Here is a 24,851-nt window from a genome sequence, read left to right on the forward strand (position 1 = left end):
CAGTACCTCACTACACTCTCTGACCTCCGGACTACAACTCCTTTTCCCATCCCCCTGACAAATTAGTTTAAACCCCCCCGAAGAGCTGTAGCAAATTTCCCTCCCAGGATATTGGTGCCCCTCTGGTTCAGGTGCACCCCGTCCTGTTGGTACAGGTCCCACCTTCCCCAGAAAGTGTTCCAATTATCCACATAGCTGAAACCCTCCCTCCTACACCATCCCTGCATCCATGTGTTTAACTGCACTCTCTCCCTGTTCCTCAACTCGCTATCCCGTGGCACCGGCAACATACCAGAGATGACAACCTGTTTTGTCCTGGCTCTCGGCTTCCACCCAAGCTCCCTGAATTCCTGTTTTAAATCCCCGTCCCCTCTCTTACCTATGTCTTTGGTGCCGACGTGCACCACGACTTGTGACTGTTCCCCCTCCCCCTTTAGAATCCTGAAGACACGGTCGGAGATGTCACGGACCCTGGCATCCGGGAGGCAACATACCATCCGTGAGTCTCTCTTGTTGCCACAGAACCTCCTATCTATCCCTCTAACAAATGAGTCCCCAATAACTATAGCTCTACCGCTCTCCCCCTTTCCCTTCTGAGCCACAGGGACGGACTCAGCGCTGGCGATCTGGTCACTGCGGCTTACCACTGGTAGGTCGCCCCCCTCACCTGTATTTATATAGTACCTCACTACATCTGTGTTTTAGGGTCAATTAAATGGTTTTTGAAGTTTAGTCACTATTGTAATATAGGAGACTCCACAATCAATGTGCACACACTATCCTGCAAATAGCAATGTGATAATGGTTGGCATTGGGTGAGAAATCAATATTAGCCAGGAAACCAGGAAGAGTTCAGAAAGATGGGGAATAATCAATATAAATGTCAATTTAAGCTCCTATAATGGTCTGGCAGGTTTATTCGCTGAGCATAGGTGCGTCATACATGCATGTAGGTATTGTTTTCTCCAGGTGCTATAAGGCAGCCAGTGCAAAGCATTGCTACACTGGGGTGCAGAACTGTAACGACAGTATGCATAGAATCATGTTGCACAGAAGGTGACCCTTTTGCCTGTCTTGTTTGTGCTGTCTCTCTCCAACACCTGCAAATTTCTATTTAAGTATCTATTCAGTTCCCTTTTGAAACTACCAATTGAATCTGCTTCCACCACTCTTCCAGGTCACAATAAATTGCTTCATCAGAAAACATTCTCCTCTATTTCCCAGGACCTCCCCATAGGAAGGATGTGATTGCACTAGAAAGGGTGCAGAGGAGATTCACCAGGATGTTGTCGGGGCTGGAGCATTTCAGCTATGGAGAGAGACTGATTCGGCTGAGGTTGTTTACCTTGCAGCAGAGAAGGCTGAAGGGGGTCCTGATTGCGGTGTACTAAATTATAAGGGCCATGGATAGGAAGGAACATTTCCCCTTTAGTAGAGGGATCTATAATTAACAGGCAGAAGATTTAGAGGGGATTGAGAAAAAACCTTTTCACCCAGAGGGTGGTGATAATCTGGAACTCACAGCCTGAAAGGGTGGCAGAGGCAGGAACCCACACAAATTCAGGAAGCATTTAGATGAACACTTGAAATGTCATAGCATACAAGGCTATGTACCAAGTGCTGGAAATGGGATTAAAATAGGCGCTTGACGGCTGGTGCAGACAAGATGGGATGAAAGGCCTCCATTTGTGCTGTAAAACTCTGATTTATTTTAATTGTCTTAAATCAATGTCTTCTGTTACCGACGCTTCTGCTAATGGAAGCAATTTCTACGTGCTTCCATAAATCTGAATGATTGTTCCCACCTCTAACTGCGGTTGTGTCCAGAAATACACTATGCCTGAAGGGCAGTTTCTGTTTTAACATGTAACAACGTCCTGCACAAATATGGAACCACCTGGACGTCCAAGGGCGAGACCATCAGGGTTTGGGGAGCATCATGTGACTCATTGTTTGGACAGTCGCTTCTGAGACTTTTATACATTTGACGATTTGCCATACCTTCCTTGTTCCTGCCTCTAATGGTTTGTTTCTTTTTTCCCTAGAATCTTATGGCCAAAGCTTTATATGACAACGCACCAGAATCTCCGGAGGAGTTGTCTTTTCGCAAAGGCGATATACTGACGGTGATTGAACAGAACACTGGTGGGTTAGAAGGATGGTGGCTTTGCTCACTGCATGGACGACAGGGCATTGCACCTGGCAACCGTCTCAAACTTCTTGTTGGACCTATTTATGACAGCTCCCAAAATGAACCCTCTCCCTCTGTGGCAACACAGCAGTCACTCCAGCAAGGCATCTATCAAGTACCCCCAAGCATGCAAGGCTCTCCTGGCTGTGGAAGTTCTTTTCGAGATCCTATCTACCAAGTTCCCCCATCACATTTAAGTCAGAACATATATCAAGTGCCTCCCACTGCATCAGGCCAAGCTGCACAAGGTCATGAGATCTATCAGGTGCCACCATCTATTCAGAGAAGTACTTGGGGGGCTGACGGTGCCCCTCCTATAAGTAAGGTAGGTTTCTCTTACTCATTTTGAGTTGCTTCATAATACAGGATTCTCAGTTTTATTAATTTCCATGCTGGCACAAAGGAGCATAAAGTATGTTTCTGGTTCCTACTCTGACAATCTCTGCCAGTCTGCCATATTGTTGGGCAGGGTCCCCTCACCCCATTTTGCACCAGTTTTCTTCTTCCTTTCGGCAGAAAGCATTTGGGGTGGTTTTCAACTAACCAACAGGGTATAAAACTGGCATTCCCATTTAAAGAAATTGCAGTATTTTCATTTTCACTGATTTTTGGGTAGAAAATCTATCCCATTGGGTAATAGATAGGTAAGCTAGCAGTGGCTGTCCCAGCATTCCGTGTCGGAAAACAATCCAGCTGAAGGGAATGTTTCAGTCAATCCTGTCCTTGCCCAGTGGCATTATTGACCATATCTTTCAGCAAGGGTCCCTGGGCAATGATGAATAGAGGAATCCTAGCTGATTTCCTTCTCTTTAAAGCAGAGCGCAAAGTAAAGCACAGTATCTCCCGAGTTTCGTGTGGTGAGGATTAATTGAACAACATTCCTGGTTCACTGGGCAAGCTGCCTGAACCAATAGGGAATTATTTTGGGCTACTGACTGCACTAAATTAGAACATAGAACATAGAACATTACAGCACAGAACAGGCCCTTCGGCCCACGATGTTGTGCCGACCTTCACCAAGATCAAGCTATCCCACTCCCTACCATCCTGGTGTGCTCCATGTGCCTAATTATTCCACACAAACTTGCAGCCAGTGAACAAGTACACCTATTCTTGGTTTAACAACGCATTGGTGATGTGTTAATGATAAGCCATAGGTTGTTCCGGACAAATGTGAGGTAATGCATTTTGGAAGATCTAATACAAATAGAAAATATACAGTAAATGGCAGAACCCTTAAGAGTATTGATAGGCAAAGGGATCTGGGTGTACAGGTACACAGGTCACTGAAAGTGGCAATGCAGGTGGAGAAGGTAGTCAAAAAGGCATACGGCGTGCTTGCCTTCATCAGCCGGGGCATTGAGTTTAAAAATTGGCAAGTCATGTTGCAGCTTTATAGAACCTTAGTGAGGCCGCACTTGGAATATAGTGTTCAATTCTGGTCGCCACACTACCAGAAGGATGTGGAGGCTTTGGAGAGGGTACAGAAAAGATTTACCAGGATATTGCCTGGTATGGAGGGCATCAGCTATGAGGAGAGGTTGGAGAAACTTGGTTTGTTCTCACTGGAGCGACAGAGGTTGAGGGGCGACCTGATAGAAGTCTACAAGATTATGAGAGGCATGGACAGAGTGGATAGTCAGAAGCTTTTTTCCAGGGTGGAAGAGTCAATCACTAAGGGGCACAGATTTAAGGTGTGAGGGGCAAGGTTTAAAGGAGATGTACGAGGCAGATTTTTTACATAGAGAGTGGCGGGTGCCTGGAACTCGTTGCCAGGGGAGGTAGTGGAAGCAGATTCGATAGTGACTTTTAAAGGACGTCTTGACAAATACATGAATGGGATGGGAATAGAGGGATATGGCCCCCGAAAGGATAGGGGGTTTTAGTTAAGTCGGGCAGCAAGGTTTGGAGGGCCGAAGGGCCTGTTCCTGTGCTGTAATTTTCTTTTTTCTTTGTTCTTTGTTATTAAAAGGCGGTGCAACATGGGCTTTATTTGATGGCATTCACCACAAGCTCATTGATGTAGTGCGTACAAACCATGTTAATATTTAACTGATGTACAACTTTAGTGCTTTCTTTACTTGAGTCCTCAACAATGCTAAATACAGTATCAAAGGGAAGAGAAGGATTGAGATTACAACAGGTGGTTTATGTGTAGAGGAGCACCAGCACAGGTTAGATGTGCTGAATGATTGACTTATTTCTGCACTTCAGTATTCTGTGACTATTTGATGCCAGGATGAGCAGTCAGTGCAGAATCACCCAATATAGGGAAGAAGAAACGGAGGCTTCTGCATGTCAATTTGAAAATTTCTTAAATGAAAATTATTAGCTGAAAATTGTAAGCCATTTTGTTAATAGTAAAATACTGCAGATGTTGGAAATCTAAAATAATTTTTTGTCCACAACATAAGTAGTTACATCGATCGAAAGCAAAGCTCATCGTACATCTGTGATATGTTTCTATCTGCAGCACAAACTTCCTGTAAGCATTTTAGTTTCCTCCTGTTACAGTTCAATTGCCACATTTCTACCATCACACTTTGTTCAAAATAGAACTGCAGCATATCAGGACTGAATGTATAAATCAGAATGAGGAAAGGGGGTGGATAAATCAGCAGTCCCAACATTGTTTGGTTCCTGGCATAAAACCTCATTATTATAAAATAGCTACTCTCTGTGAGCAACACCAAATGGAAGTTGCGAGTATCCAATAAAGGATTCTCAGAGAGCAGATGATACATGCAAACCTTTACTTATTTACTAAACCAAATAATATATTGGCACATATATGCAACCATAACTGTTCCTTTATTAATTCTAAAGGTGTTCACCAGTGCCGTTAGTTGCTGTCCAACAGTGTACTTTCACTGATAATAACCTACATGGTGCTCGAGTATAACTACGATAAACTTGCTATTGTTGAAGAATATTCTATGCAAAGTGAGATTGCCTTGCATTAGAGTGGAGTCTTGTATATAATCATGAAAAAACGAATTACTAGCCACAATGTAGTGGTGTTCACACTGATGTTAATGATGAAAGTTGGATATGGAACATCACCAATCAGGGAATTGCAGAGATCTCCATGGATAGTAATTTGGTATAAACCCCATGAGGAGCAGCAGCAGCTCTGTCTGGTCAGCTCTGGGACATTAAGAACAAAGAACAAGAACAAAGAACAATACAGCACAGGAACAGGCCCTTCGGCCCTCCAAGCCCGCGCCGCTCCCCGGTCCAGGATTGAATCCTGAATCCAGGATCCCCGCCCAATTTTCCAGCCTATCTACATACCAATATCCTATCCACCGAGCTGTCCCTCACAGCTACGATGCTTTGTTCATTACAACCTATTAACTCACCCCCATCCCCCCATTCCAGACCATGTGATCTCCAGGGAGAGGCGAAAACCCAGAGTGAAAACCCCAGGGCCAATATGGGGAAAAAAAAATCTGGGAAATTCCTCTCCGACCCCCTGAGGCGATCGAAACGAGTCCAGGAGATCACACTGGCCCTGATCGGAAAATGCTTCCCAACCCTAGTCATTTCCACTTCCACGAACACCATATGAATTCCCTGCCCCCGAGACAGGTTCCCAACTATCCGCAGTCTCGCTCTGTACTGGCACCAGCAAGATGATCATAGAATGAAGCCTTGAAACGAGAAACAAGGAACAATTAGCCCGCGCCGCTCCCTGGTCCAAACTAGACCACTCTTTTTTGTATCCCTCCATTCCCACTCCGTTCATATAGCTGTCTAGATAAGTCTTAAACGTTCCCAGTGTGTCCGCCTCCACCACCTTGCCCGGCAACACATTCCAGGCCCCCACGACCCTCTGTGTAAAATATGTCCTTCTGATATCTGTGTTAAACCTCCCCCCGCCTTCACCTTGAACCTATGACCCCTCGTGAACGTCACCACCGACCCGGGGAAAAGCTTCCCACCGTTCACCCTATCTATGCCTTTCATGATTTTATACACCTCTATTAAGTCTCCCCTCATCCTCCGTCTTTCCAAGGAGAACAACCCCAGTTTCCCCAATCTCTCCTCATAACCAAGCCCCTCCATACCAGGCAACATCCTGGTAAACCTCCTCTGTACTCTCTCCAAAGCCTCCACGTCCTTCTGGTAGTGTGGCGACCAGAACTGGACGCAGTATTCCAAATGCGGCCGAACCAACGTTCTATACATCTGCAACATCAGACCCCAACTCTTATACTCTATGCCCCGTCCTATAAAGGCAAGCATGCCATATGCCTTCTTCACCACCTTCTCCACCTGTGACGTCACCTTCAAAGATCTGTGGACTTGCACATCCAGGTCCCTCTGCGTCTCTACACCCTTTATGGTTCTTCCATTTATCGTGTAGCTCCTCCCTACATTATTCCCACCAAAATGCATCACTTCGCATTTATCAGGATTGAACTCCATCTGCCATTTCCTTGCCCAAATTTCCAGCCTATCTATATCCTTCTGTAGTCTCTGACAATGTTCCTCACTATCTGCAAGTCCTGCCAGTTTTGTGTCGTCCGCAAACTTACTGATCACCCCAGTTACTCCTTCTTCCAGATCATTTATATAAATCACAAACAGCAGAGGTCCCAATACAGAGCCCTGCGGTTTACTGGATTATCCACATGTAAACCAATGTCAGCCTTAATCTTGGAAGAGAGCTGGAAACAAAGGGATAAATAGCAGGAGAACATTGAATAACGGGACGTTCTGAAGTCCATTTGAGTAGACATGTGTCAGCCCAGATTAGGTACTCAGTGTTTTGAAGGTTTGGAGATACAACCTTCAGATGGTGAGGGTGCTATTGCTGAGCAAAGCTGCCATGTAGGATGAGGGTCTCCTCTCGCATCAGTCTGACTTCAGACCCCAGGCTCAGTGAACAGACGGTATGCTAATTGGACCACCCAGCCAGTTTTGCTCTTCGTGATTCTGTTTACTGTAACTTTTATTTTTAGTATTTCACAGAAGTATTACTGAATCCCGTTCAAATCTTTATTTACAGTGAAATGATTGCGCAGTTTGGAGCAGCTTCACAGCTGTTATGCTTCTGGAGCAGTCTGGCTCACTTTAGGCAAATGGTGAAATGTTGGGTAACTAAAAGCAGCAGAGTTTGGGCGTGGAGAGTAGTGACAGAATGTTTAATTTACAGACAACACCATGTCAGATTGCAGCATCTGTGTTTTGAGTCACATAAGGCAGAAGAAATTTGACCAGTCTGATGTGGAGAAGAACTACCTATTAAAGTAGTGGTGTGATTTGTATTGAAGCTGAGCAGACAGCAAGAGGACTGATCAGGAAATGCTTGGCTGGAAAGTAGCAGTTTCCATTTTCATTGCAGTTTATATTGGCAGAAAGGTCAGACATTTCCCTTTTAGGGCCCACCTCTACTTCTCAATTTATCCCCTGGAGCCCATGCTGGTAAATAGCTCCTGCTAAAGCTCAGCGAAAGGGTCCAACACCTTCCAGTTATTAACCAGGTACAGGATGCTGAACTTCATATCCAGTTAGACTTTTCGTGCGGTGCTGCAGTAGTGAGTGTACATGTCTGTTAGTCCAAATGTTTTTTGTTTTTATCCCCCTTATCTCTTTGTCACTTTTTAAATAAAAACAGACTCCAATTGAATGATACCTTTATGATCAAAAAAGCTTCTGCTGTCCAGTTGCACACTCCCAATGCCAAGTATTATCCACTGTGGCCTCATGGTGGGAAACCTCACACATGCAGCCTACAATTCGATGTTAAATTGTGGGTGCATCCATGCAGTTTGCTGTGCTTTCCCAATGGGCAAGGTTCTATGTAATCAGGAAGCCTGCTTCAATATCACTGTCATAGGCTTAGGCAAAGGAAAATCTTGGAAAAATATTGAACCAATAACTCTTGTTCCCAGTCTCAGCTGTGACTAAGTGGACAGTACTTTTGCATCTTCAGCCCAGGAATTTGAGCTCATAATCTTGCTGACACTAAGAGTAGCACTAAGAGAGCATAAGGTGGTGTCTTTCAGATGAAATGATAAACCAAGGGGATTCTCTGTTCTCTCAGGGGTCATAAAGGATGGCACAGTGGTTAGCACTGCTGCCATACAGCGCCAGGGACCTGGGTTTGATTCTTAGCTTGAATCACTGACTGTACAGAGTCTGCATATTCTCCCCGTGTCTGCGTGGGTTTCCTCTGGGTGCTCCAGTTTCTTCCCACACTCCAAAGATGTGAGGGTTTTGTGGATTGGTTATGCTAAGTTGCCCCTTGGTGTCAGGGGGACTAGCAGGATAAATATGTGGGGGTAACAGGGATAGGGTCTGGGTGGGATTGTTGTCAGTACAGGCTTGATGGGCTGAATGGCCTCCTTCTGCACTATAGGGATTCTGTGATAAAAAATTTCATGGCACTATTTTAAAGAAGGCCCAGTATCCTGGCCAGCACATACTACTCGAACAATATCTAAAAATGCACAATCTGATATTTTCTCATTGCTGCTTGTGAGACGTGGCTGTGCGTAAATTGGCTGCTGTGTTCCTACATTATAGTCAGATAGTGGTGGGCTAACCCCAATTATGGACCTCTATAAGATCACCCCAAGTCTCCTACGCTCCAGAGGAAAAAGTCCCAGTCTATCCAGCCTCTCCTATCAAGTCCTGGTAGCATCCGAGTAAATCTTTTCTTCACTCTTGGTTAATAATATCCTTTCTATAATAGGGTGACAAGAACTGTACACAATATTCCAAGTGTGGAATTTCAGGAGGGATCCTCAGATTAAATTCTTCGGTGGAGGAATTCATGGAGTCTTTGATATGAATGAGAATCAATTACATCAGAAAATCTCTTTTCACATTCTTATCTCTCTCCGGCATCTCGCCAGAAAGGATTGAATTGGATTTTGTGATAATCCTCATGAGGTTCATGGGGAATCACTGATTAATCTCCCTGTGGGCCTTGTCAAGTATGAGTTCCTCTGGTAACAGGCAATGGCCTGCCCACTTGAGCCTTTGATAAGGTAGGTAGTATGAAGGGCCAAAGATCCACTGAGCTGCACTGGCAGCAGACTAAAGGAAACCTGTAATGAATCTGGAAGCCCAACTGGGAAGGAACATAGTTTCGTACAGAATACAAAGTAAATGACTGCTGTGATATACACACACTGGTCCCTGCATGAGACTACTGTTGAACCTACTTTATCAAAGGCTCAAGTGGGCAGGTCATTGCCTGTATGGGATATGGGCCAAACGTGGGCAATTGGGACTAGGTCTATGGTTTAAAAAAAGGGGTGGCATGGACAATTTGGGCCGAAGGGCTGTAAACCTCTATGACTGAAAACCGGAAAAGTCCGTCATTATAAAGCATTTTGAAATCCTGAAGTTGTGAAAAGCACGATATAAATGCAAGTGTTCTTTTATTAATTGTTGCTATGGAGCAAGTGAAATCTTGTGCAGAGACAGAACTACAATTTTGGAAATAAGATATAATGGGTGCTGTGCAACAGCCAATGAATGCCATAGTCTGATTACTAATAGCTGCTCAGCTTCCAATCAAAGTTGTCAGGCAAAGACTGGGCATCCCTGCGTGAAAGGGAGGGACGATAAGTTAGAACCTGTGTTTTGATAGAAACGTTTTAAAAATTTGTTCATCAGTTGTGAGTTTCACTGACAAGCTGGCATTTATTGCCATCTCTACACTTTGAGAAGATGGTAGTATGCTGCCTTCCTGAATCTGCAGCTTTTGTAATGTAGGTAGACCCACAATGCTTCTGGAGGAAGTTCAGGACATGAACTGGAGATGATGAAGAAACAGTGACTTATTTCCTAGTTATTTGACTTTGAGGGGAAATTGAACGTGGTGGTGTTCCATTGCGCCTACTGCCCATGTCTTTCCATGTCTTTAGTATCCAACCGGTGGTGGCAGTGATGGAATCCTCTCTCAGCACCAGAGAATTGAGCTAGTACTTTCATACACATCTTCTATCCAAAGATGTGTAGGTTAGGTGGATTAGCCATGGTAAATGTGCAGGGTTAGGGGGCTAGGGCTGGGGTGGGCCTGAATAAGATGCTTTTTGTGGAGAGTTGAAGACTCAGTGGGCTGAATGGCCTCCTTCTGCACTGTAGGGATTCTATAGTTCTGTGGTACACCATAAAACTTTACAGTTTTGGAAAATGTTTTCTCTTCCTCAAACTCCGATGTGTACAGGAATGATTTATGATGTTCACTGCCACACCTCAACAGGTTGAAAAAACATCCCCAAGTTTAACAAACGTCATCACTACCCCTCCTTCTTAAGTGCATTTGTCAATCAACAACTTTGGAGCATTGAGGGCAGGATTTTATGCCCTCACTTGTTTCGAAACCGTAAACTCCCGCCCAAGGTCAACGGACTTTTCCATGCTCCACCCCTCGCCCACTCCGATTCCTGTGGCGGGCAGCCTGGTAAAATTCTAGCCTCTGTTTTTATTAATTAAGCCTACACTGCAGCTACAATTTATTTTTCTGGATGCTCTTATAATCTGAATACAAACTTGTTGAAACTAATTTGCACTTAATTGCTACAATTGTTTATTTGTTGGGCTGTACAAAATGTTCCCAAAACACATCTTCTTTCTCCTCACACTTTGTCTCCTGCTTTACATAGTGCCTGGGTTGTTTCCACCATAGGCTGTTGGGAACCACTAGTTGGGCCATTTCCTGACAATGCATTCCCGACTATTAAAAGTCAGGGAACTCCCACTAGGTTTTGATATCTGGGAGTTGAGGTCGGGCTGGAGTCAGGAACAGAAGCAGGCCCGAGGTGGCAGTGTAGGCATGTGGGTGGTGAGGCGGGCTATTTAGGCCTACCTCAGTTCGCTGGGATATCATCCCAGTCATGCACATGGTTAATAAGCACCTTTTTTGCCGTGACCTCTTACCTATTCGTGTACCCACCCCCCCGCCCCGCCAAGCCTCTTCCATTCCACCTCCATTACCCCTATGGCCACCATACATTCTCCATACACATTCTTCCAGTATCCACCATATACAGAACCAGTGGGCCACATAATAACAACTGGCAAGTCTTTGAAATGCACAGGAAAGTGATAAAATGAGCAAACAGACTTTGAAAATCTCTTGAGAAAAGAACTATTCCTCTAGTAACCCTATGTCAATCGATGACAAAAGCTTTAATCTTCTTGACATCTGCAAATCTTACCCAAATAAACAAATAGGCATTGAAAATTCACCTTAAAGAAAGAAAAACATATTACAACTTCAACAAAGTATCAATCAAGCAAAATTCACACTCCCTTCATAACTGTGTAGGCATTGCCTACAAGGCTGAATTCGTTAAACAATTCTGGACTCCAGCCAAGTATTCACAACGAGGCAGAGGGGAAACCAATACCTGGTCACCTGTGCCACCTGTTTCTGAGATGGCCTCATTATGAATGCTTGGTTAAGTTCCAAGATTGTCTACTGCAATGTCTGCGGGCTGAGTGGGTATGGAGGGTGCAGGGGGCATTAAAGAGACATGTGATAATGTAAACTGTATGAAAGGCACATGGGGGTGGAGGGGGCATGGTTGTATGGAAGGTACATTGGGGATGTGAGGGGTCATGAGGGATCTGAGAGGACATCGGCAAGCCCTTTTAAACTTGCCTGTCAAAAGGTTCCCAACTCCTCAGCAGTTTTCCCCCATGGTTTACAAACTGACTTGTTTGAAGAGTTCCCACAGCCTTCAGGAACCCGACCCCCTCTGGGGAAAATACCAGGGGAAGGGAAATGTGAATTTCCAGCAGTGCTTTAAATTATGAACCCAGTGTAACTTTTAAGGTCCCAACCCACCACATTTCCCAACTCATGGAAAATGGCAGGCTCAGGAATGGCCTGGCCCTGCATGCATCATGACGAGAGCTTGCTCAGTTTCAGGAGGGGGAAAATCCAGCCCCTGTGTTATTTGTGGGAATGTCATTAGTCTGTCAGTAAGAAGTCTCACAACACCAGGTTAAAGTCCAACAGGTTTATTTGGTAGCAAATACCATAAGCTTTCGGAGTCAGATGGAGTGGTCTCTGTGACGAAGGAGCATTGCTCCGAAAGCTTATGGTATTTGCTACCAAATAAACCTGTTGGACTTTAACCTGGTGTTGTGAGACTTCTTACTGTGCTTACCCCAGTCCAACGTCGGCATCTCCACATCATTAGTCTGTCACACAGCCCTTACCAGGAGGATTGCCTGGATAGAATGAGGAGCAGAGTAAACTTTCCATATTCCTATCTGACACAAGTACCCCACTTGACATCAATCCATTGTTCAAGGGCTACAGCTCTGGGAATGAAATTGGCCCACTTTAGTAGCAAAAATGGCAGATTGTGAATTGGCAACCCCTTATGCTCAAGTTTTTACGATGCATTTGACTTTGAAAATATTGCCAAGATTTCTAGCCAAGAAAATGTCAAATCTCCAAAAAATGTTTGAACAGTTGTTATGTTGATCTTCAATGGAAAGTAGATCAGACACAATGAAAAACCAATTCACTAAGAGGCCATTTCATGCTGCTGGCAGAAACCAATTTGATCTCCCTGATGTCCTGGTCACCTAGGTGATCTGTACCATACATTATATAAAATTATTATAGACAGCAGCCTTTAGTGATATTTGAGGAAGTGTTTCTGAATGCTGCAATCAATGATGCCCTTCTCGCCATACATTTTATACAAAAATATGTATGATTTATCTTTCTGTAACTAAGCTACAGCTTCGGAACTTCTTCCGACTCTCATTACTGATGTTCACAGCAGGAAAGTGGAGCTACAGCTGCCTCAATCTATAACCTGTAACCTTAATTAGGGTAAGGAGTGGTGGTGCACTCTGTAGAAAGAAAGAACATGTATTCCTATAGCACCTTCCATGACTTGCACACAGCAAGGTCTCACTAGCAACAATGAGATAAATTTCCAGGTGTTTTAGTGGTGTTGAGTGAGGAATAAACGTTGCCAAGACAACTTTCTTGCTGTTCTTTGAACAGTGCCGCAAGAGCTTTTATACCCATCTAACAGAGCATTGGGACCTTGTTTATTGTCTTATCAGAAAGGAAGACTCCCTGCCAAAGCTGCATTACTGCATAGATGGCTTTGTAGATTATCACTGGAATTTTCCCATCCTGTCTGCCATGGGAATTGTAGTGGGCAGGACACGGACCTTGCAAAGATCCATTGACCTCTGGCGGGATTTTCCGATCTTGAGGTGAGCACGACTGTAAAATCCCACCCTATGTGCTCAACTCTCAGAAGTGGGGCTTGAGCCCATCACTTTTCTGGCTTATTATGTCACTACTTAGCCAAGGCTGACTCTTGACACTTCTCTTTGTACTCCAGGATTGAGCAATGTTCAGAGGCCTACTTGGATGTACACTCTGTAGACTTAAGGTGAAAACACAATAATGTCAGGACACTTAATTCAGACCAAAATAAATCATCCTCTTTATTCACAGGGTTTATAACATTCAAAGAATTGTGTGACAGTGCTTGATTTATGTAATGCTTTAAACCATGTTGAAAATCATTTTAAAATTTCAAGCTTTCCGTGAACTGTTCAGAATCTTTGAATGCAAATTTTGAACAGAATGTGGGTAACTTTAGCTTCAAGGATTTGTTCCACAATGTGGAAATTGGGTGGTTAACACGGAATTTGTACCATTTGTATCATTCAGTCGCCAAGCCGAGGAAGCACTTTTTGATTAAATTAGCAATTATGTTATTTATTAATCAATATTACCACTTGGAGAAGGAATAGCTAGTTAGGTGTTAGCCATTGTATCTCTGCATGTTTCACATGCATTGGATATTTCAAAGATGTGAGGGAATTTATGATGCTTTTAATTTATTAGTAATGTGAAGGTAAATTCCTGATAGGAAACCATTGAAGGAAACATACACTCCAGTATTGCAGCATTGATTTTTTGAGCTATACTCTGTTCAAGTATAGCTACTTATTGGAGTGCAGTGACACTCAGGTCAGTACTCAACATGCCCTCTAATTCTTTGTGTTGGAGTGCGCAGGTGATGTATTTAAGTACCCAGCCCCTTTTTTAAAAAAAGAAATCTACATGGCTCTGCACATGCAGCAACTTTAAGACACTGACTTGTGTGTGGCCTGCACATGTTCTTTCAGGTCACTGTGTAGCAGCACAGCTTACCTATAATTACTCTTCTCCAGGAAAGTAGTTGGCCCAGATAGCTGCCTATAAAAATGCGGATTTCCATTAGCCGTATTTTAGTATTGTCCTTCGCCAGCAAAGAAAACCTCTCTTTTGTTAAGAAAAATGTTTCTAAAGTCCATTTTAAGTTTACAGCATCACCTGAAGTTTTATCTGACACATGTAAGAGAGAAATTATATTTAATGTAGACCAGCTTCTGTCCCAGAAAACCAGAACAATTTGGAAGAACTGGCTAGATTTGGGTCTGGTTATCATCCACATCATTCTTTTTACTAGTACCTGTTAATTCAGCTTTCAAATAAAAACTGATGGGAGATTTTGAATTTGAAATGTGGATTGAGGATTTGCAATGGTGCAATTACTGTGACAAATTAATGACTACAGACTCCATAATGACAAGGCACACAGCCCTCACAATGTCTGGAGGCAGGAAAGAATGGTCAGACTTTAGAAAAAGCGCAGAGTGTATAATTATTCCAGTCATTAATTGAAGAGTTGTTACTAAACTATGCACTCCTCAACAAGTTGGGGCATTACAGGAAAAGTGAATTTTGTGGTCTGCACTGTACATTAATCCAATCATAATCTGGATTTTACTCTTGTTAACTGTTTAAAGTTGATTGTTAATGGAATGCAACAAAAGTGTGGTTAAATGCTAACAGTTATTAATAGTGCATTCTGAAAGTAATTTGAGTCCATTGTGCGTAGAGGTTTCTGATATTGTAATGTGATAAGGTGCAGTATAAATAAATGTAAGCATTGATGCTTGCTATAGACTTAATGTGATTTTTCAGGGATCTTTAACATAGTTTAGGAATATGTTCAAATATTGCATAGAAATGTATAGAAGTCATTTTTATTTCCTGTTACAGACTTAAACCCCTGGAAGATCTGTGATATGAGTTTGGTTTTGACTTCCTGTTTATAACAAGTTACCAGAATTCAAGGGTGGTGCCAGAATAAGATAACATTTACAGTAATAAAAATTGAGCTGAAAAATTACAGTTATCAACATTTCTAGACAACTCAATAGCTGTATCAAAGTTCAAAAAATGTGTCTTACACATAAACGGAATGACCCAGCTGCCCAGTTTACCAGACATGGTTTAATTAGCAAATCTCCTCATTTTTTTCTGTTGTTCTCATCACTTCGTAGCCTTCAAATCACTACGTTTTTCTCCCACTGAGATCTTTCTGTATGTCCATCCCTTTGTTTGGATGTGAGAGCCAGCAGAACAAAACATTCGGATAGCAAAAATATGTGATTACAAAAAAATTGTAGGTGAAATCTCCCCCCCCCCCCACCGTGGCAAGATTGGGGTGGTGTGCGCGTGTGCAGCTGGCGAGTTAGAACTCTGAGACCTTCCTGCCTCCACTCCGATTAAAGTTTGCTTAATTAATGCCTACTTAAGGACCTCATCCTGCCGCAACTGGTATTAATGCAGGGATGCCGGTGTTGGACTGGGGTGAACACAGTAAGAAGTCTCACAACACCAGGTTAAAGTCCAACCAGTTTATTTGGTAGCACAGGTTTTCGGAGTGTCGCTCCTTCTTCTAATGCAGGGAGCATGGCAAGCAAACCAATGTGGGGTTGTTTTGCGGGGTCCTGGACAGGATCCCTCGTTCAGTGCCTAAGCAAGGTCCCCAATATTGGGAAGCTGCTGACCTCCTTCCTCTGCCTGCCCAGTGGGGTGCGATTCCATAGAGCTTCTATTCGGTCATTAGCAGGTAGGTCTTCTGACTCCAGGGTCCTTGACATGGTGGGAAGATGCTGGATTGGAACATAAACATTAGCATGGGCTGAATGGTTTGTGTGTTTGCCATACATCTTGTGTAATCCTTTGTAAAACACCTGATGAAGGGGCAGCGCTCCGAAAGCTCGTGCTACCAAATAAACCTGTTGGACTTTAACCTGGTGTTGTGAGATTACTTATAGTTTGATCAAACTGAGCAGACTTGAAATAAAAAAACAGAAAATGCTGGAAACATTAGCAGATCTGGCAGCACCTGTTCAGGTGGAGTCAAGAGTGTTAATGTTTCAGTTCTGTCAGAACTCCAACAAAGGCATCTGAAGTGGGTTGGTGGAGTGGGGGGAGGGAAGGGAGATTCTCAGAGTGGGTATGTCCCCTGCATCTTGAAGTAAGATCTGTTCCACCAACATTGGAGTGCAAAAGAGAACAAACACCAGAAGGCCCCCAAGGCCATCCTCTTTTCTTAGTTTTTTGAGGAAGTGACAAAAACAGTTGACGAAGGAAGGGCTGTTCATGTCGTCTATGTGGATTTCAGTAAGGCATTTGACAAAGTCCCACATGGCAGGTTGGTTAGAAAGGTTAAGGCTCATGGGATACAAGGAGAAGTGGCTAGATGGATGGAGAACTGGCTTGGCCTTAGGAGACAGAGGGTAGCGGTCGAAGGGTCTTTTTCCAGCTGGAGGTCTGTGACCAGTGGTGTTTCGCAGGGCTCTGTACTGGGACCTCTGCTATTTGTGATATATATAAATGATTTGGAAGAAGGTGTAACTGGTGTTATCAGCAAGTTTGCGGATGACACGAAAATGGCTGGACTTGCGGATAGCGAAGAGCATTGTCGGGCAATACAGCAGGATATAGATAGGCTGGAAAATTGGGCGGAGAGGTGGCAGATGGAATTTAATCCAGATAAATGCGAAGTGATATATTTTGGAAGAAATAATGTAGGGAGGAGTTATACAATAAATGGCAGAGCCATCAAGAGTATAGAAACACAGAGGGACCTAGGTGTGCAAGTCCACAAATCCTTGAAGGTGGCAGCACAGGTGGAGAAGGTGGTGAAGAAGGCATATGGTATGCTTGCCTTTATACCCCGCCCTATAGAGTATAAAAGCTGGAGTCTGATGATGCAGCTGTATAGAACGCTGGTTAGGCCACATTTGGAGTACTGCGTCCAGTTCTAGTTGCCGCACTACCAGAAGGACGTGGAGGCGTTAGAGAGAGTGCAGAGAAGGTTTACCAGGATGTTGCCTGGTATGGAGGGTCTTAGCTATAAGGAGGGATTGGGTAAACTGGGGTTGTTCTCCCTGGAAAGACGGAGAATGAGGGGAGATCTAATAGAGGTGTACAAGATTATGAAGGGGATAGGTAGGGTGAACGGTGAGAAGCTTTTTCCCAGATCAGAAGTGACGATCACGAGGGGTCACGGGCTCAAGGTGAGAGGGGCGAAGTATAACTCCGATATTAGAGGGATGTTTTTTACACAGAGGGTGGTGGGGGCCTGGAATGCGCTGCCAAGTAGGGTGGTGGAGGCAGACACGCTGACATCGTTTAAGACTTACCTGGATAGTCACATGAGCAGCCTGGGAATGGAGGGATACAAACGATTGGTCTAGTTGGACCAAGGAGCGGCACAGGCTTGGAGGGCCGAAGGGCCTGTTTCCTGTGCTGTACTGTTCTTTGTTCTTTGTTCTTTAGTGGGTGGGTTGAGGCTGGGTAAAAACAAAGATCTGCATTTTTCCTACCACAGGTTTTGACTGCCCACTTGTGTCAGATCTCTTTGTTGGGACATCCATTGTTAATAACTATTTGAAAGTGGGAATGCCTCTGCACTCCTCATTATAACATGTTTGTTTAGTAGGGGCATTGACCCAGTTACATCCACTGGAAAACTTCTGTAATTTTGAAAGTCCGGGCATGGGTGCGGAGTCCTGATGACCGGCTTCTGTCCAGTGTTTGCTCTTCCCCCTGTCTCAGTGATGTCCACTCTCCAAGCGCAGGGTAGTGGAAAGTCTATCTTTGTATTTTTTTTAGCATTTTTAAAAGAAAGTGTATAGCCAGAGAGACATTATCGAACATTCTTCAGCATCTGTCTTTAAAATGCATTGCCTCTGGTGGGAGTTGGAATGAACAAGTGGAGTCTTGTGAATCATTTGCTACAGGCTGCAGATTGATATTCCTGTTTTACCACAGCCACACTTTTGGCACGAGTTTCAGCAGAATCTGTCCCTGGCAGCCATGTCACAACAAGTTTGTGTTTTCAAGATCTTTGCACCTCCGTCATGGGTGATGTCTTTTCAACCTAACATCTGGCATGGCAGAGTTTGAATGGATTAAAACAGTGCTGTCTTTCAACACAGTCCTTCCAGGTTACTAAATAGATGAGCTCAGGTTGTTCCACGTAGGTGGTGCTTACATCAACAATATTCCCGTCGCCCTCCCAGGTCTGCCGCAGTTCTTTCTACACATCATGGAAAATAAAAAGCTAGATAAGCTCATGGGGAAGAAGGGACTAGATGGTTACAATGGTAGATTAGATGAGAAATGGTGGGAGATTGCTGGATTGGAGCATAAACATTAGCATGGGCTGAATAGTTTGTGTGTCTGCCATACAGAGTGAGACTGCGGATAGTTGGGAACCTGTCTCGGGGGCAGGGAATTCATATGGTGTTCGTGGAAGTGGAAATGACTAGGGTTGGGAAGCATTTTCCGATCGGGGCCATTGTGATCTCCTGGACTCGTTTCGATCGCCTCAGGGGGTCGGAGAGGAATTTCCCAGATTTTTTTTCCCCATATTGGCCCTGGGGTTTTTCACTCTGGGTTTTCGCCTCTCCCTGGAGATCACATGGTCTGGAATGGGGGAGTGGGGGTAAGTTAATAGGTTGTAATGAACAAAGCATCGTAGCTGTGAGGGACAGCTCGGTGGATAGGATATTGGTATGTAGATAGGCTGGAAAATTGGACGGGGATCCTGGATTCAGGATTCAATCCTGGACCGGGGAGCGGCGCGGGCTTGGGGGGGCCGAAGGGCCTGTTCCTGTGCTGTATTGTTCTTTGTTCTTTGTACATCTTGTGTACGGCAGATACACAATCCTGTGTAAAACATAATGATAGGAGTTCTGTTTCAGCCTTTTTTAAAACTCCGAACTGGTCTCAAACTCCCTTGGAATTTAGTCTGCAATATTTGTTTGAGAGAGGACAACAAAGATTTTGCTTTTAGTTGCAACCCAATTTTTGCCTATAGTTAAGGTGGGCTCTGCAACACTGGCAGCCATAAAACTTCAGTTAGGTATTTATGGAGAATACTATCAAGGAAAAATTGGACCGTCAACAGGTTGAATGTTAGGATAACTTGTTAATTGTCGTGCCCGGGAAGCTCTGGGTGCAGGGTGCAGATTCCTCAATTGAGGGTAGGAAAATGCCAGTCAGAGTTTGCATGTTGTATTACAAGCACTGACCAGAGAACATCAATTTATCTATCCTGCCCAATCCATTCCCCACACTTCCCCATACACACTTTTTTTAAGGCCATTTTATTAGCATTCAGTTTGAGCCCAAGTATCTGTCCTGCTAAACTAGTTATTATCTCACTTGTTTTAGATCCATAAAATGGGCACAATGCTGGTAAGCTTAGTCCCCCCCCATTCCTAGTGTGGAACTCAACACAAAATCATGGAACCATAGAATTCCTCCAGTACAGAAGGAGACCATTCAGCCCATTGAGTCTGTACTGACTCTCTCAGAGAGCATCTTACCCAGGCCCACCCTCACTGCCCTATCCTCGTAACCCTGCACATTTACCATGGTCAGTCCACCAAACCTACACACCTTTTGACACTAAGGGGCAATTTAACATGGCCAATCCACCTAACATCTTTGGACTGTGGGAAGAAACCGGGGCACCCAGAGGAAATCCATGCAGACGCTGGGAGAACATGCAAACTCACACACAGTCACCCAAGGCAGCATTTGAACCCAGGACCCTGGTGCTGTGAGGCAGCAGTGCTAACCACTATGCCACCATGCCACCCCAAATCTACAACCTTCTGACTCAAAAACCAAATTGCTACGAACAAAGTCAAACTGCCATGTCAGTAATGCAGAATGAATTCTTCATAAACGTTTTCAAGTGACTTTTGAATTCATCATAAAGTTGGCAACTGGTGACAGGAGGAGGCACAGTATGAATGGTTGTAGGATTGACTCTGCAGTAGGATGGATAGGAATGCAGAGCTTTGGTCGTTTTTTGATGTGTTGAAAATTGAGTTGCTGAGGACACAAAATAACAAAGGAAAGCCTCTGTTCCACATTTGTCTTTTAAATGTCTGCAGTATACTCTGTGCTGAAAAAGACGGATATTTGGTGAACCACTGAATTTCAGCTTGGCAGCCAGGCCTGGGATTCCCATTTCAGCTTTTATTTTCTCCTCTGAGAAGCACCTGCTTCTGTCTTTAATTGGTGTAACCATAAGCTGGGGTGAAAGGTCAGTAGATCTGTGGTGATCTGATTTTTGTTTATGGCCCTTGTCCCCGTGTCCTTTAGAAGTGCACAAAGAATCGAAGGGCGGAGAAAACTGATTTGTTTCAACAACCCATTTGGATTCTATTCTCATTTTTTTCTTTCCCGTTCCCACGTTTGGAATTTGGGCTTTCAAATGCCAGCTGGTTAACACACTTGCCACGCAGAATGACTAGTTTTTCTTCTTTGCTTGTGTGTTTGTTGCTTTTTTGACCTTCAACTATTTTTAGCACAATGAAGTGTAGTTATTATTCTTCTCTAATTATATATCACATGTGAATTAAAATAGAGACAACAGTAAACATTCGGGTACATTAAACCTTCTGGCTGTTTCCACATACTTAATGAACCAAAACATGCTTTGTAAACACAGGATAGAAGTTCTTCTAAATATTTATTCAGTTGATTGGTGTAAAAAATAAAAGTACTGGTTTTGAAAGACATTACTTTAGTGTGACAGATTAATTATTATAATCTTTTATCATTTCTCTTTGAAGATCACTTTCTTGTCTGTGAGCTGGCCATAACCCCTTGCTTTTAACTGGAAAAAAATAGAAATGTAGTCAAACTAAAGCAGTGTAAAACCATCTGGGCACCACCTTAAAAGGAAACTGCCCCATCTGCTGAATCAATATTGACTTTCCTGGGAAGAAGATGGCTCCTCGCAGTTCCACCCCACCATGTCAGTTTTCACATGTAGATTGGTAGCTTTCACTGAAATGGCGTCTCTTTCTACGTGCCTCAGCATCTCGCTCTGTCCATGCATCACTTTGTTCACATTGATCTGTCATGGCCTCTTTCATACTTTATTTATGTCTCAACTTGATTGGCCTTGCTCTGGAGAATTTTAACACTTTATTTTTGAAGTGACCTTTCTAAATAGCAGTGTCTTTGTTCATGGCATGATTTTCCACTTTTCCTGCTGTCTCAAGAGAGCTGTTTTAACATTTTTCATACATTAAGTCTATTCTTTCCTTCTCTCTGCAGTGGGAATAGCTCCGAATATGTTGTCCTAAGGCAGGCTGGCTAAGAGAATTTTTGGGCCCTCCATCTGTTTCAAGCAGATGGCACCAATGAATAAGAAAACTGTGGAGTGAAAAAGTTCCCCCAAACAGATGGCCTGAGCTCTGTGTCATTTTCTAAAAGGGTTAGCAGGGTTTCAGTCATTTACTTGGAAAATGAATGCCACCACACCCATATTTTGTCAAGAAAAATGTGTGGTTACCCTGTGCTGAAAGAAGTATGATCAACAAATTGCTGTACTATTCTGTTGTACAGGGCAGACTGAGCAACAGACTGGGGCACAGGGTGCAGACTGAGCCATGGACCAGGGCACTGGGCATAGACTGAGCTATGGACTAAGGCACAGACTGGGGCACAGGGCACGGATGGGGCCATGGACTGGGGCACGGACGGGGCCATGGACTGGAGCAGAGGGCACAGACTGGGGCACAGGCACAAACTGAGCTATGCATTAACATACATTATAGATTCTTTAAGATTTTATTTGTTTGGGCATTTAGAGCAATTTCCTTCTGTAACCACAAGATAGCTAATAACAAGTTTTCAACTGCAATATTTATTATGTGTTCAGTCCCTAAACCCAGATGATGAAACAAGATTATTTTCCATCATCAGCTTGGATTGGATTCAGAAGGTGATGTACTAATCCACTGTACCACCCACACACCTCAATAAATTACTACCCCCTTATTGGAGTTGCAAATTTTAAAAAACTATGTAAATTGGGCAGGCTGCCCACTGGGAACACAAGCCTCTGCTCTCACCGTGCAATTATCTATATATACCCTAATAAAAGTGGACAGATAGCTCACTGTTAATCATCTAGTAAGACTTAGCCCGTTGGGTGAGCTGTACTACATTTCCATGCTTAACTAACTCTCGTCAGACTTGTGATTTAAGGATGGATAAGAGGATGATTAGCTTCCTGAAACTTACCTTTTTCTTTATAACTGTCTCCAAAACACTGATCTATTGTACCAAAATGCTTCAGATTAGGATCTTTATATCTCTGAGGGTCAGTGACAACTTCTGTTGTAACTTGTCTTTGCTTTGAGGACGTGGTATCTCTGTCATTGGCTGACGGGATACTATGTGTTTCAATTGATAAAAATCAGGTGCATCTTTGTTTCCTATATTAGTCTTCCCAGATAGTGACAAACATGTCAAATCAGTCCTTCCATGAGGAGAAAATTGTTCCTTTTCACATGTAGGGTCTCCCATTGACATTATTAAAAATCCAGGTGTAACCTGAGATAAGTTAGCAACAGAAGAATTAGTGATAAACATTATTGACTGAACTTTGGCCCGATAACGTAATGATCTGTAATAGGCGGAAGTGGCTGAACAGCTCCAGTAGTAAAGGGCTACATTCTTTATTGAGACTGAAGTTCAAATTCTAGTCTCAGCTGAAATTTGAACCCAGTTAACCCAATTGGTGAGATAACTTCTGGCTAGCTGTTCAGGAGATTTATCACTGCAAATCTGGATACTGCACCAGCCCAGATTGTACTCATTTTGAGTTTCTCCATATGCTTTGTATAAGTGCCTGTAGAAAGAAGTTATTTGAAAGTTTATTAGTAATTTACTTTTTGTTTTATTTTCCTACAGGTTGTGACTCCTATCAGATGTGGACAGGGCTACATTTATGACTCTCCATCAAGACAGCAACAACGAGTTTATGATATCCCACCAGTTCGCCATCAAGGGGTATGTAATAATGCAGAGCAACAGTCCATTCAGCCCAATTAGCCTGTACTAGTATTCATACTCCAAATTTCTTTCTTTCTATTCCATCCATCTCATCTCAACCTTTCAGCATTTCTATTTGCTTGTTTCTCACATACTTGTTTAATTTCCCTTTGAAAACATTTACTTTCTTGTGGCAGTTCCACATTTGAACCACTCTCAGATAAGAAAATTCTCCTCATTTTCTTTTTGGATTTATTAGTAGCTATCCTAATTTTTAGATTCTCCCACATGTGGAAACATTCTTTCTAAATCTATCCTATTTTAATAGTCTATAATGAATCTCCTCTAAGTCTTTTATATTGAAAAATTGTCTCAATCTTTTCCAATACCTGTAATCTCTCTGTTCTGGTACTAATCCTTGTAAGTTTATTTGCACTTTCTAAAGTATTTCTATGTCCTTTATATAATACGGACACTGTGCACTGTACTGTTCAGTTAGGCCTGGCCAGGATCCCATACTGGTTCAGTGAAACTTTGTTACTTTTGAATGCCACATGCCTAGAAATAAATCTCCATGTTGTGAGTATGTTTATATGCTTTCCTGACATACATTGCTGCTTTTAATGATTTTTTTTCCATCTGTACTCCTAGATCCCTTTACTCTTGTACTTATATTTTAGTTTATATTATATTATTATACTTGTATTATAGTTTCTTATATTTAGTTTCTTATTATTTATGGTGGAGACGATTTTGATCCAGGGACAGTGAAAACTTAGAATGGCAATATAATTCCAAGTGTGGCTTGGAAGGGAACTTGCAGATGGTGGTGTTCACATGTGTCTGCTACACTTGTCCTTCTTGGTGGTAGAGGTTGTGGGTTTGGAAAGTGTTGTTGAAGGAGCCTTGGTGAGTTCCTGCAGTGCATCTTGTAAATGGCTGCCAATGTGCATCGTTGGTGGAGGGAGTGAATGTTTGTGCTTGATGTGCCAATCAAGTGGCCTGCTTTGTCCCGGATGGTGTCGAGTTTCTTGATTGTTGTTGGAGCTGAACTCGCCCAGTCAAGTGGAGACTATTCCATCACATTCCTAACTTGTGCTTTGTGTTTGATGAACAGGCTTTGGGGAGTTGGGAAGTGAGTTACTTGCCTTTGACTTGCTCTTGTAGCTACAGTATTTATATTTTGATTTGGTTTTGAGTTGATTTATTATTGTCACATGTATTAACATACAGTGAAAAGTATTGTTTCTTGCGCGTTATACAGACAAAACATGCCGTTCATAGAGAAGGAAATGAGAGAATGCAGAATGTAGTGTTACAGTCATAGCTAGGGTGTAGAGAAAGATCAGCTTAATGCAAGGTAAGTCCATTCAAAAGTCTGACAGCAGCAGGGAAAAAGCTGTTCTTGAGTTGGTTAGTACGTGACCTCAGACTTTTGTATCCATTTCCCGAAGGAAGAAGGTGGAAGAGGGAATGTTCGGGGTGCGTGGGGTC

General features: G+C 43.2%; 1 protein-coding gene across 2 annotated transcripts in view; it reads left to right on the forward strand.

Annotated features, from left to right (window-relative positions):
• Positions 1–24,851, forward strand: part of nedd9 (neural precursor cell expressed, developmentally down-regulated 9) — a 72,933-nt gene that overhangs the window by 37,645 nt on the left and 10,437 nt on the right. For both annotated transcript variants that reach the window (XM_078241095.1, XM_078241087.1), the window contains exons 2-3: positions 2,046–2,516; positions 23,277–23,375. In XM_078241095.1, coding sequence (XP_078097221.1) covers positions 2,046–2,516; positions 23,277–23,375 — 570 coding nt within the window. The remainder of the gene's footprint in view (positions 1–2,045; positions 2,517–23,276; positions 23,376–24,851) is intronic.

The sequence above is a fragment of the Mustelus asterias genome, chromosome 2, assembly GCF_964213995.1.
Source record: "Mustelus asterias chromosome 2, sMusAst1.hap1.1, whole genome shotgun sequence".
NCBI lineage: Eukaryota > Metazoa > Chordata > Chondrichthyes > Carcharhiniformes > Triakidae > Mustelus > Mustelus asterias.